We start from the raw sequence: 14,923 nt of genomic DNA on the forward strand, positions 1-14,923 counted from the left end.
ACTGAGACAACTGCTGCAAATGGTGTGAAGAATGACTAAATCAAGTGACAATAGGAGTGAGCCTTTATTAGTGGACACATTTAATTTGAGGGGTGCAGCCTCAACCTTCAGCAGGATTCTGAACAGTAATATGACAGGTGAACAACCTTTAGGAAAACAGTGTAAAAACCATCAAACCTGCAGATCACGACAGTTTCTTGGTGAATTACAAAGTAAATTGCTTGGCATGCTTGATCGGAGAACTTGTTTAAAAAAAAATGTATTCAATTGCTAAATATAAATAAAATCATTTTAACCTGGGCTCAATTTAAATTCACAACTGAAATGCTGGGTGTAACTTAGGAGAGCTCCTTGTCTTCCTTTTCATCCCCCTGCGTGTTAGACATTCCTCGTGACTCATGGACATCCTCAGGAGTTTGGCCAAACACCGCCCCGGTCCGCTTGAGGAGGTAAACGCCAGCATGTAAACCCCCGACATTGACCCAAACAGTGTGCAGCTTCCTCCACAGCCCTCCCATCCTCGATATAGCCTGGAGACAACATAAATCCCATGAAGGCAAACTAACAAATTAGACATTTGTTTTATGTAAATTATAGACAAACTGTGAATGAAAGTGGGTTTTTTTTATCGTGATGGAGCAAAGTTAAACCCACATTACTTAAACATCTGAGGGATTATTTAGACATCATTTCAAGACAAATTCAACCGGAAAAATCATTCATTAAGTAGAACGACCATAAAGACTTTCTTTAAACTTGAAGAGCAGCGTAAACATATAAAACATGAGCCCTTTTTTTAAAAAAAACAGCTAAAAGGATAGCAGTGGTGAAACAAACAAGCAGAACTGGCTTTTTCCAGTTTGGTGGCATTAATCATTTATGATTGAGTAAAGCTGGGAATTTACCACACACTATTTTATTCACTGCGTTAGAAAGGTTAATTCCTGTTACCCTTCAAACCTTTTTAGGTTAAAAAAAAAGTTCATTGCAGTACTGCTTGGTTTGAAAATGTGACATTTTAGGAGAGAAGAAGGATTTTTTTAAAACTACACTGTACAACTAACAACAATCTATTGTTACATACAATGTTGATTTGTTAACACAATACATAAACATTGCAAAATCATCTGTTTTAACTCAACCCTACAATGTAAATCCAACACCTTCTCCCTGCTGCATTCAAACTTTTTCAGGGCATGTCAGCAGTGCAGGAAGCGAGAACTGGTTCCCAGTAATTTAGTTCCTTGGAATTTTAAGTCTGACTGCCTTTTCATCCTGGTCATGTGCCGGAGGAGGAAAATAGTGGTGGATATGGATACAGTGTGGATATGGATATTACTTTTTATCTTAAAAGGTCGACAGCATTTTAGGTAAAACGACATCTGCATTGTGCTGCAAACTTTGGCTCTTTGTGAGCACGCAGACGCTAAGCTAGCCAAGAATCAGAGTGATGTTAAAGATGAGTGAATGCTGACCCCAGCCCAGCAGCCAGACCCTAAAGTTCAAGAAAAGTAGTGATGAGCAGTCAGGCTGAAGCCTTCATTTCTACTTGTTCACGTTTCTAAAGTAAAATTCCCGTGGCGATCGCTTTGAAGATTTGTGTTTGTGTGGGACTCAGGTTTATACTGTTAAATGGTAATTATGAGACGATGCGTTTCAGGTCATTTTACAAAGAAAAGTGAAAATAATATAATGAGTAGTATTACTAACTCCTCTCCCTTGGGAATAATTAAGTACCGTACTGCATTACTTTTAAGGAAAGTGTTGCGTATAATATTTGAAATAATTACTTATTTGACAGGGCGATTGTGGCTCAAGAGTTGGCAGTTCATCTTGTAATAAGAAGGTTGCCAGTTCAAGACCCGGCTCCAACAGTCTCAGTTGTTGTGTCCTTGGGCAACACCACCTACTGGTGGTGGTCAGAGGGCCCGGTGGCGCCAGTGTCTGGCAGCCTCGCCTCTGTCAGTGTGCCCCAGGGCAGCTGTGGCTACAATGTAGCTTGCCATCACCAGTGTGTGAATGTGTGAATGGGTGAATGACTGAATGTAGTGTAAAGTGCTTTGGGGTCCTTAGGGACTGAGTAAAGCGCTATACAAATACAGGCCATTTACCATTTAACGACCCCAACGCTGATCACAGAAAAGAGGGGAAACATGAACAAACATCTGACCCACAGCATGCAATTAATTTGCACAAATGTAATGTCTTTGATAAGCTGCTTAGTAGAATCCATATAGAGTGATATCGACAAGTGAAGCAGAAGCGCTAAATTCTTATCAATTCCCATCCCTGAGTGTGGGTCTATAATAATGATCAGTCAGTCCACCACTTTAGCTTTAGACTAAAATATTTTAGCTGCTGATTCGATTGCAGGTTTTCCACAGACACACATTGTTCATATTGATTTCAGTGACTGTAGTATTGGTATTACTTTTTTTTTTTTTAGCCCAACTAAATTAGAATTTGTTTACAGAAAACACAAGTGCATGCTCTGTTGGGCTCTCTCTCTCTCACACACACACACACATAACAGTGTTGCTAAACAAAGTCTCATAACAGCTGAATTCTTCCTAAAATCTGTCATCACATTTTAATCTTTTTTTTTCCTTTTACACATTCCAAGCAGTACGACTTGCACACTATGGGCTCGTGATCAGGCTCATGACTACTGAGGGGGCGGAGTCAAAAGGAAACCTAATGACAATAATGAATCATAACATTTTGGCTTTGACGTGTTGAGTGTATAAGAAAAAATGGTGAGGATGCACCCCTAGGGCAACATAGTGAAGCAAGAACGTGTTAAAATGCCATTAACCTTCACCCACTGTGATAGTTCAGTTAAAAAAAAAATCCATCAGCCAACAAATTAGGCCACGATCACTGCACTGCATCCCCATCAGGGACTTTACGCCCTTCCACACAGAGCAAATACCTGGTACTGAGCATATTCCCTGACTGTCCTTGTAGCCACATTTAGCAAGTTTTAACTCCTTTTTAACTTGTTCCTGTAATTTCTCCTATTGATCTACATCCCACTGATTAAAGAAGATATTTGGGATAATTTCAGACAGCTTTGGAGACTCATGATTTATAATTGGGACAAATGTAAAGTGATATGAGTTCATGCAGATCAGAGATATTATTAAAGAAGTAAAAGTCAATGTAACTGAAGCAGTCCTGGAGAAACTGAACATACTTCTCCAACCAGACTGGGCTCAAAATCTCTTCCGCACAGAGTTTTACTATGAAATAAAAACAACACGTTTCATCCCTGGACATACTAAAATACACATGTAACTTTGTGGTTTCAGTGTGGGCTGTGGCCTCAGGTTTGAACATACTTTCTCATACACTGTTTAATGTGTTAAGGTTTTGGGGATTGTTTCCTGTTGATGACGTTTTTGGTACAATATTTATCCTCTTATTTTTACAAACTCAGAATATAATGTGGCCTTCTCTTTACCAGAAATATCAAGTACTGTCTTACTTGCAGAAATCTGACAGCAAGTAATACAATAAGATTAAAAGAGGCTCTGGTTAGTTTGTGAGGCTTGCGCAACTAGCTGGGAACTTCAAAACAGCATCAATTTTAAAACTGCACCATGGCGACAACTTTTACAAACATTTACAAACATCCCACGTATTGGCTAAACCTCGACACACCTCCATCTCAAACTCACTGCAAAACAATAAATAATAAATGGGTGTAGATGCAACGCAGGACAACCTTCCTCAGGTGGAGCATGTGACTTATGTGTATTGTTCTACAGTACTATGAACGCATGCCTGCCCGCCATCAGAGACAAAGCATCAGAGGTTGCTCAGGGTGCAACTGATCCTAAGCTACATTCAGCAAATAGGTACAACAGTGATTTGTTAAGCTGGTGTGTCTACCACTTCTGTGTCGGGGTGATTCACACAAATTACTGTACCACTGAAAAATGAAAAAATAAAAGCCTAGTTAGCAGGAACATCACAAAATGCAAATTAAAGACATTCTGAATGACTTTTTTCTAAGTAAATTCAGCAGGTTAAGGCAAGCAACCAAGGTCTGGATCAAGATTTAAGGAAATATGATGCAATAACATCATCTGACATGAATTATTGGAAAGTTCAAAGCAAGATAAAACTTGTGGCACTGTGGATTTTTTTGGTCTTTCTCCTGTACTGATTTCAACTTCCTTGGAAACTTTCATGAGAATATATACCCAAATATGTGTTATCTGCAACATTAACATGGCTACCTTGGCAAAGCACTTCTTGTCCTGGGTTAAGAGGACAGCCTTTCCCGAACCTGGTCTGCACACACGAGCCATTTCCCTGAGACATAAGGGGTACAGGTCCCAGTTCTTCTTCTTGGAGCCCATCCTTTGAGAAAACAGAAAAAAAACACCATCACACAGCTACTTTACTGCTTTGCTTTAAAGTGGGTTTAATGCCTCATCTTCCATGTGCATTTTTGTTATACTGTGATCTAAATTTCTGACTTCAATCTACTTCTAAGTGTTGAACAGCAAAGGCATTAAAAAAAACCCACACATACACTTATAGCATTCAAAATCTACATACAGGAAACAAATCTTCTAGTGTTGATGGTTATGCTACCTCTTGCCAAATGGCATATCAGTGATGATAACATCAACAGAGCTGGTCCTTATTGGTAAGCTGCACAGATCCCACTGCACTGTGTCAATAGGCAATCCAGATATTCTGTTTGAAGCCAGAGAGATTACATCATTATGGGGATCATCAACCACATGTACTGCGTTCAGTCTCATTCTCTGTGTGTTCACTCTCACCTGCCTTTGTCGGCCCTGCGTTTCTGGATGTGACATATATTGTTGACTGTGCGGTTAACTGCCATGTCATTGTTGTCGCCAGCAATGTAGAATGAACTGCTGAATTCAATGGCACCCTGAAGAGAAGAAAAGCAATACACAATTAGTGGCCTGTGGTTTATTGTTATTTGGATCTTGAGGCTATCGCTGGATAATTCTGCCTTCCGCAGAGTCTCCGGAAGACATATTTGTTAATCTCCACCTTTAGCAGTATCCAGGTTGTGTGATCAATATCGCAGTAATAGCAAGGTTGCAGAATGTGGTGCTTGGATGGCAATATACAAGAGATAAGTTACAGACTGCTGCAGGCTCAAATCACTCGACTCAGAAAACAAAAACAATATTTGAAGTGTGCAATCTATAGTTTCTTAATCAAGCCAATTCTTTTATGGGTACCCACGAGAATTGATCTGTGTGGAAGCACTGACTTGTACACTTTTCACTGTGTAGTGCAAAATTATCTACACTTTCTTATAAAAACTGATGTAGTTTAAGGTCATTATCAGGGTCACGATAAGCAGTGTCTCACCTCCAGTGGTATAGCTCCAGTCCCACACATAGGGTCAAGTATTACATCGGATGCCTGAGGTTTACACAGCCTGTCAACAGACAAGGAAACGAACAACGTACTTCATAAGCATTTCATCTTATATCACATTTACCTCTCATATGCTTCTTTGTAACAATATTACACGCTTCCGATGCTCCAACTCAGCAGTCAGACATAAAGTCAGCACATATAACTACTCATTTAACTCCTTCCATCAGCCTGCTGCTACAGGGTCCCTGCATCCAGGACCCAAACGGCCAAGAAATCATTCATCTTAACTGCTATTAATATGATTAACAGCTCATAATGGAATTTTATAAATTTTCCTTTTCAAACCGATGTTTTAATCTTGCTGTGTGCTGTCTTATTTGTTTTATTTTTATACACTGGAAGATAAGTTTAAGAAAAATTTCCACTGCTTTAGATTGCAGCTGCAATAGACAATGTTTTCTGATTCTGTGGGACAACCTGACAGAAATTATTTTGTACAGTTGAAATGTGATGTGTTATAAAGGTTTTATACACACTGTCAAGATACTTTCCAAAGGGACCGAGAGCAATGATGGATAAATATTTAGAGAAATCGTTCAGTGTTCATGTAATCCCACCTTCAAAACAACTAATCTAACCCTACATTCCTGTGCTTCTCAGATTTTCACCTTTTCCCAAATTAGGAAGGAATTCCTGTGAATTTCACGTGCTAATGTGCTTTTATGGTGGTAATGTGGGATTACAACACAGGGATAAGAACAAACAAGCTCTTGTTATAACATACCACTGTGCCATTTGCAGATTATTTTGCTTTGCCCGACTTCCTATTTTATGTATACAGTGGTTATTAATTCTTCCCTATCCACTTCAGGGTCACGGTTGGGCTGGAGCCCATCAAAGCTGTCACAGAGTGAGAGGGGATGTACACCCTGTACAGGCTACCACAGGGCTCACACAGAGAGAAAGACTCCACATGGAGGATGGTAGCCGGTGGTTTCAAAACCAGGACTATCTTGCTGTGAGGCGATGATGGCAACCACCATCAATAACTTAACCTTACAACAGAAATTAAAATGTGCATAATTTTATGTGTGAAAGCAGCCACCAGACCACAAGTTTTTCCCAACTTGAAGTGTAAATGTTCACAGTTTGAAATTCATTTATCCAAATATTATTATGTTATGTGTGAATGCTTTATTTAACTGGTAATAGAAGAGTCACCAACATGCTGATGACGCCCAAACCACACAATTGTAAATGTATGCAAAGAGAAGTCCAAATATTCAAGTGAATATCACGGTCTCTGTTTCAGAGGCTTAAGAATAGGGATGGGTACCGGTATCCGGTGCCATGATGGCACCGGTTCTGATATAAACGGTAGTAACCAGACCGAAAAGCAGCGCACATTTCGGTGCTTTATTTCGGTGCTTTTTTTTCCTGAGATGTGATACACTTTGAATTCTAGCCAATCATTTTACGTTTCCGGGGATAGTAGGCGGGTCCAGGTACGTACGTTCTTTTAGAGCAGAGCTACAGGTTAAAAATGCCCAAGGCGAAGCGGTCAAAAGTCTTGCTGTACTTCACAGCAAAAGATGCAAACTCAGCAGCCTGCAACAAGTGCTTTAAGGTGATACTGTGGAAAGGAGGTAACACCTGGCGACGCATAGCGTTTTTTTTAAAAGCCGAAAAATGCGCCGTATTTGATAGCTTGCTGCGAGACCTCACACCGAGCGCATCTACTGCAGGTGTGGTGCCTGTTATCGGACGAAGAGTTAGCAACATCCCCCAAAAAGCTGAAGAGTAGAGTCCTGGCCCCCAGCCCTGCCAGTGTAGCAGAAATGATGAGGATGATGATGCAGCAGCAGCCGCTCTTCTCTGCGTGAGTAGCTTAATGTTGTTCGTGTATAATTTACGTTGAGTAGGCTAACCACGTTATTACATTAATGCATGTAAGGTGAACTAGCAAACATCATCATAGCTACATGCGGCTGTCTTCTTGTTTGATGGCAGATACTCCCTTCACCCTGGCCAAAAAGGCTAAAATGACCAAATAAAAAGTGGGAAACAGTTAAACATGAGAGGTTTTTGGACAAAGTTTTTGTTTTTTCCATTGATTAAGCACTGCTTCCAGCCAAGAGTGATACCATATATGCCCTATAGCTGCAGAAAAGGCTAACATTGTTATCTTTTTACAAAAAAAACAGCTGAACATGAGAGGTTTTTGGACCAATTTTGTGTTCTCCATTCTTTAAGCACCGGTTTGAGCACCGGTTTGAGCACCGTTTAAGCACCGGCACCGTTTCAAAAGTACCGGTTTGGCACCGGTATCAGATAAAACCTAAACGATACCCATCCCTACTTAAGAATTTAGAATCTATTGTCTCTCATTCTTATCTTTATGGAAAATGTGAGTTAGAAGGACAGTTCATTGTGTTTTGTTACAGCTTCAAATAAAGGCTGACGTATGACTAGGAGACACAGAGGAATTCCTGTTAGTATAATAGAGTATGGTTGGACATGCCTGCATTTCAACAGGGTGCCAAGAATGACTGCCTCACCACCCACCTGTCGGAATCTTTCACTAACCTGATTAGTATCAACACAACAATCATCACTTTTTAATAGAAAGATTGAGGAGCCTCAGTCATATCTATGAAAGTGGAATCGGACACTATGCCAAACAGTGAACGTGCACCACTGTTTACTACACATCTGCAAAATAAAGAAATTAAAAGGCTGCAGGCAAACATTTTTCCCATCTCTCAGTTTTGACGTAATTGAAATAAATAGAAAAATTATGATAATAGAAATAATAATAAGGAACGTGAATAAATAAGCAAGCAAAATAAAAACATGAACAACAGACAGCATGTGTACAGCTCGTCTTGGAAGAGCAGGTGTGCTTGGCACAACAGAGCATTCAGATCATAATTCTGGTTGCCTGACAGGTTAACAACAACAAAACGAACAAAGTCTATCCGTGAAGCTGGATTTAAAAAACAAGAGTTTAAAAGTTAAAGTTTTTAGACAATGTGCAGCGCCATCTTGTGCTAGTACAGAACTTGACATCACTAGTTCTGTGATGTCACGCACGCATTCACACCAGTGTGTGAATGTGTGCGTGAATGGGTGGATGACTGGATATGTAAAGCGCTTTGGGGTCCTTAGGGACTAATAAAGTGCTATATAAATACAGGCCATTTACCATTTTACCATCACTAGGGTCATTGGTTGGTTGGTCAGCTGCTGCCAACAGACCTACATTAGTTTATGTTAGCTAACTAGTGACAGAACTGATAATTAACTGGAAAACAATGAGATAAAAAAAGGATATTCTGTCAACATTCACTCTGTCTCTTTAGCAATAAATGGTTCTTCCAGAGAATCTGCTGCGCTCTGTAAGATGCGATCAGACTGATTATATGCAATAAATCAGTCACATCCAAACAGTTTACTACAGATACATGAGCATCTCACCACCTCAGCTCAGGTAGAGGTAGAGCAGGTCATCTACTAATCCGAAGGTTTGTGGTTCGATTCCTGGCTGCTACAGTGTACATGCCACATATCTTTGGGCAAGATACTCAACCCCAATTTGCTCCATCAGAGCGATCATCACAGTGTGAATGTTACACAAAAAGCACTTATGAAAGAAAAAGTAAATCAAGTACTTGATCAGGTGAATGAGGCACGTTGCACAAAAGCACTTTGAGTTCTCAGTCCATTTGCCAACCCAAACATAACTAGGTTTGTTATCAGCATCTTGGCAGGAAAACAGGTTAATGTGGATTAATTTTTTTTTTAGAAATTCTTATCTCACACTATTGTCACTGTCATCATACTAGAAGTAAGAAAAAGTGAAGTCCAACTCTATGTGAAGGAGACTTCTATAGACATGCTAATAGATATCAGGATTCCTAATCATGCTTCAATAAGAAGCTTAGTTATGTCTGGGGTGTGATGCAGATGTAGTAGCTGCTTATGTTCTAGGCTGTTTGGGAGTGCCTGGGAAAAGAAAGACTATTTTATTACATAAAATGGTGCTGATCACATCTTGTGGACATCGAACACTGTTTGACTCCAACTTGTTGGTCCAGTGAACCACCAGTGCAACTCACTGAAATGGGCTTTTCTCTACACACCCGAACATGGTGGATTTTCATTTGAGCTAGTAGAGCCTTTTACTGCTAAGACAGAGTAAAAGTAGACAGAATATCCTTGTTTTATAACGTAAAACTCACTGCTGCAGCCAGGGGCAGGACAAAACTGACCCCCTTAAACTGCTTTTTAGTTTTAGTGTCCTTATGAGTTTCCACTGAGTTGTCAGTTCTGTCAAAAGTTAGCGAACATAAACTAACGAAAGCTTATTAGCAGCAAACAACCAACCAACAAACCCAGTGACATCATGTTCTGTCCTGGCACAAGACGGTGCTTAACATGCTCCAAAAATCTTTTAAACATTTATGTATTAAGTCCAGCTTCACAGACAGAGTTAAAACTATGAGGGTTTTTTTAAGAGTAGGCCATCATGATGTAAATTAACCTTTGTACATGTAGTGGTTCATCTCCACTTTAAGCAAGTTTGACAAGAAAACATTATGTGATATAAATTATTGGAAATCACATCCCATCAACTCTTGGACTCAAACAGTGCAATCGTTGTTAGAAGACTTACCTCAGCATGCCGTAGCACAAAGTGGACCGCAGGGTAGTGGGTCCAAAGTGACTGATGTTTCTCCTATGAAGGCTCTCTTCAGTTAGTGCAATACCAATCACCATCTCCTCATTGTGTATGTTGAGTAAGACCTATAGGAGAGAAAGATTACTGATGTGTCCTGGAGCACTTTTATGTTATATTATATCATTGTGAGTGTGCTGAAATTATTTAACAGATTAAAATAAATTAATTGCAGAGTACTGTAACTGACATGTTTTACTTTGTCATATGGACTAAATTAAGAGAAACAGATCTGCAGGTCGTTAAAAATTGAAAATAACAGTTAGAAGAAAGTTTGATATCCTTAAACTTAAGCAAATAAATAAAAGCAAACTAAAAAGCTGGCAAGAAGTGGTGGAGAGTGTAATAAAGTAGTGGATTAATAGATGTTGGGGGGGGGGGGGGGGGGGGTAAACAGTGATTTGCAAAATGTACACATCATCTCTAATATATCTCTATCTCTAATATCTTTAAGGTGCTAAAGCATTTTTCTCATCTTGCCACATGATATAAACACTTTACCTTAATGGAAAGTGTTAATTACTTTGTTACTCCCTAATATTCCTCGCAAGCTTCACTCTTTTTTGTGTGATATAATGTTATGGTGTTTATTTTGCATCTATCAATGCTGAAGCGTGCCTACCTCTATGTCAAACTTTGTCATGTCTGCTTTCCACTGGAAGAATTCTTGCACAGCTCCCCCAAAGTCTCGAGCTGCCTCATTAGAGGAAAAGCTGTGTTTGTCACCGGCCCTGTTACATGTCACGCGAAACTTTATGACTCTGGCCTCAGGCGCTGCCTCTTGCGAGTCCTGTTCGCAGGGCTCAGCGTTAGCTGCGCTATCCGCCTCCAAATGGCTTTCAGCAGCAGACACCACCTGATGTAGCTGCTGCTCAGTGTCAGCAGCAGCTACATCAGCTGTGTTCCTGTTGGGTTTCACTTTGGTGGTGTTGCCTCCTTTTCGGTGGCCTTTCTTCTTTTTAAGTGTTCCATTTAGTTTCCAAACCTCAAGGGCATTAGTCCAGGGGAGTTTGGAGGCGAGCTGCTGCAGCTCCATCAATGTCTCCTCCTGTAGAAGCCAGTGTGTTTGTTATCCTGACAATGACATGCACCTAACATCAGCACCAAGAATAAAGACGGGCCTGGTTTACCTTGGATTGTTTAAACCGGTAATGATCATATTCCTCAACGACAACAAACAGGTTGTCTACAGACCTCAGAAGATGAACCTACAGCAGGGAACGTCAAGTTAATCAGACACAATGATTTTAGATTGGTAAGCTTGAAAAAAGCAGACATAAAAACCCAACGTGGCAACATTTTTACCTGGAAAAGCTTGTCAGTAGTTATAGGAAAGTATATGCGACCGCGATCTTTGCTAATTCGTGCCTCCACCCCAATTTTCTCCTTGACCTCCTCTGCAGCAGTGTGTTCAAAACCTGTGGGCACAGTCGCCCCGATGGTCACAGTAATTACGTCTCCACTTTTGGCATCCGTCTCTGAGGAAAAAGAGGTGCACGGTCCCACAGAGTTGGGGCCCTGCTCTGAAGGTCCATCTTCTTCGCAGGACATATTTTAATATGAGGCCCAATCTTCAATAGACACGGATATACTTGTGTCTGTGACAATCAATATCCAGCACTGCAGCTCACCTGGAGGGAGAAATATGTGACGAAGCATTATACTATTTAAACGTCTTTTAAATAGTTAGTGGCATTAAATTAGCATGAATGTCTGTGTGTCTAACTACTGTAAGCAAAGACCTTTATTGTTACTTCTCGGGAAATAACGCTTTCAGTTAGCTGGCTAACGCTAGCTTTAAATGACTAAAAGTTGGTTTCGCGTGCAAAGCCACGAAGCGTTAGCCGCTGACACGGCTTTTATATTGAACTGCTAACCCATATAAATATGTATTTATGCATCAGGCCCACCGTCTGAACACAAAAACCTTTTAAGACTAAGTTGTATTATGTTTGCTAAATGTATTAAGACCAACCTGTCACACACGAGGTAACAACATGCTGCTTCCGCTCGACAACAGCAACAGCTTCACTTTTTTCCGGTCTACATTCTTCAAAATAAAAGCATATCTTGCGCTATTAGTCCTGGGTTGAATCTCAGAAACCCCACAATGGGTTAAGAATGAAGTAAAAAAAAAAAAAAAAAGAAAGAAAGAAAGAAAAAAGAATGAAGTCACTTCAAGTAAGCAACACATTTCTTTTTTTCGAAATTAACATTTAGATACATACAAAAAGTGAATAAAAAATTATGTGCAACTTGAAAAAAAATCATCAGGAACAATGCTTTAGAAATATTATAATAGAAATCGTATAGGATTTTGACAAAAACGTACAATATAATTCAGGGCATAGAAGCACCTGCTTGTCCCCTGTACGTCAAAGTTTAAACACAAACGCGACGCAAACCGGAAACAGAGACTGTATGGATTCAAAGTAAAATTGTAATGCGTTTGGTGAACCACATAAATGAGCAAAAATCGATTAAATATTTAACACATTTCACATATTTCTGTTCCTTTCATATAACTAGTCGGCTACGGGGACCAAGAGAATTGTAATTTGGGTGTGGACGGAAAAAAAAGAAAAAAAAAAAAAAGAGAGTTGACCCAGCGGAGGAGACTCACCGAGAGCCTCTTAGATTGTTGATTGTTAAAGGTCTTGTTAATACTTGGACAAATTATGACATCCTGGCCGGCATAATCATCATCTTGTATATCTGCCCCGATCTATATATGACGTCACCGCGCTGGAGGCCGTGAACTATTGACAGCTGGAGCATGGAGCAAACTTGCTCCCACTAACGCAATGACTGACAGACTAAATGAGAATACCAGCTCAGCTCCAGCTTCTCTTTCATATTTCGGCAGATTTACGGCACAGGCGTTTTCGTTTCCATCTGAAAACTTTACCATTGTTATCATAGCAACAGAGACCGAAACCCTTTCCACAGAAACTGTGAATATTCAGGTTATGTCTATGAAGCTGTGTAATTCCTTCATGTTACCACATCTTATTTACATAGTAACTTGATGTGACTGGAAGGCTTTAGTGTGAAATTGCTTTCAAACGACAACTATAGACTATTTTAATGTTCTGCTGCAAGACTTGTTGAATAAAAATAACTATTAAGACTAATTAATGAAAATGAGTCACAGGTCATTATTTTGATTGCTAGTCAGATAACTAAATCTACTGTGTTCTGACAAGTTATGTTGACATGGGGTTGTTTAGCTTGCTTTAGCTTACTGTATTACAAAATGTAAACCTAAAGTCAATCCATAGAGGCTTTATATAAGCCGCATTACAAAGAAATATAAGCTTTGTCAAATGCTTTGTCTACTGATGATTTATTGCAGGTAAATTGCTACAGTGGTTATGGAGCGTCGTTGTTGGCTGAGCATCTGCATACTAAGGTAATAATAATGTCAGGAAGCCAGCAGAGATCATTTTGCTCTCATATAAGGTAAAGCTGACTGAAACAAAGCCTGATCCTTTATATAGCTGATATTAATAGTCATGAACACATAGATAAATTATGTACAGATCATTTAAATCTCTGTGATATTAAGTCACAGAAACACAGAAAATAGCTGATTCACCGACCCGAAATTGCTGTTACTCATAAAGCCAATAGGTTCTTAAAAAAAGGATTAAAAAGAAAAACATGTGACTGGGTTATTACATATGCACTCCTGAATCACAGTCCTCATGACACTTTATCAGTGTGTGAAGGCAACACAAATATTTAAGTAATTTGGAGGGACTGTTTTTCTATCCAAATACACATGACTGTTTTCAAATAGAGGCGCTTTTGGAGCTGTCGTAAAACGTTTTGTGTCCTTATTCAGATAAGCCGTTTGCGTCACAATAACTACAAAACAACTAAATAACAGAATTTATGGCTGTTACAAATCCATTAAAAGAAACCAATTTTTTGCCACCGGGATATATCCTCTTTCATTTACCCGAACACAACAAACCGATTAAAAGATTGACCGGCAGAGGGCGCTACAGAACAATGCTTTGAGCTGGAAATGAGCACAAACCCATTCATAGAACATGGAAAAAGAAGAAGCCAAAATAAAAAAAACAGACATGGGAAGAAAGAGACATCATATGTATCATCACACAGCCAAATATTCAAGTATCCTATCATATGAAGAAGAAAATGGACAATTATACACATGGAAAAATCTCAGAGAAAATCTAGTAGGTGAGATATGATGGAGGGTTTAAAACCAGCATCTCTTTTATAGATTTACATGTGTGTTTTTCTGAATTGCTATCTATGTTTATTTGTGATCGTGCTTCACATATAGGAGTGTCTGTTGATATTTATGGATTTCATATTTCTCACAGTGTACAGCTACATGTCACAGGTAAACCCAAATACACTGCTATTGATTTTTTTTCCCTCTTGAAAAGTGTTAGTCTTTCCACTGGCCAGTGCACTCAAACACAATCTCCGGTCCTCATTTATCATTTGTCATTAATGGAGATGAGGCTGTGGGTGAAGATGTGAATAATGGCCTTAATCTCTGTGTCACGGGTAAGTGATCAACACTGAAGCCTCTAAGCAGTACAAGATGATGCTTGTTTTTTTAAAGCAAACACTTGCAGAGAACAATAAATATCATGTCTATTTATTCACAGTGTTTTCTATACTATTATTGTGACGTGTAAAAAGCGCTTTATGAATCACTGGTATTTAAGATGCTTATCTGCATCACCTTCTAAAACAGAGAAATGCCCCCGCGCCTCCCCACACTGCATCCTCTGTGTTTGTTGAAAATGTTTAGTTGTTTTC

The 14,923-nt window shown here is 39.5% G+C and overlaps 1 protein-coding gene across 2 annotated transcripts; it reads right to left on the reverse strand.

Annotated features, from left to right (window-relative positions):
* Positions 1–45: 45 nt before the first annotated feature.
* thumpd3 (THUMP domain containing 3) lies at positions 46–12,177 on the reverse strand. Of its 2 annotated transcripts, none has more exons than XM_085161025.1 (10): positions 12,093–12,177; positions 11,423–11,748; positions 11,248–11,325; positions 10,740–11,165; positions 10,055–10,185; positions 5,368–5,437; positions 4,800–4,915; positions 4,606–4,710; positions 4,245–4,368; positions 46–530 (listed from the first exon to the last, which is right to left on the reverse strand). In XM_085161025.1, exons 2-10 carry the CDS (start codon positions 11,666–11,668, stop codon positions 339–341), a joined length of 1,488 nt encoding a protein of 495 aa, XP_085017151.1. In that variant the 5' UTR covers positions 11,669–11,748; positions 12,093–12,177; the 3' UTR covers positions 46–338. The 2 variants fall into 2 exon arrangements, with proteins under 2 accessions (XP_085017151.1, XP_085017152.1); XM_085161026.1 differs by lacking the exon at positions 12,093–12,177 and adding an exon at positions 11,860–12,067.
* Between the last annotated feature and the right edge of the window lie 2,746 nt (positions 12,178–14,923).

This window comes from Neolamprologus multifasciatus, chromosome 5 (assembly GCF_963576455.1).
Source record: "Neolamprologus multifasciatus chromosome 5, fNeoMul1.2, whole genome shotgun sequence".
In the NCBI taxonomy this organism is placed as follows: domain Eukaryota; kingdom Metazoa; phylum Chordata; class Actinopteri; order Cichliformes; family Cichlidae; genus Neolamprologus; species Neolamprologus multifasciatus.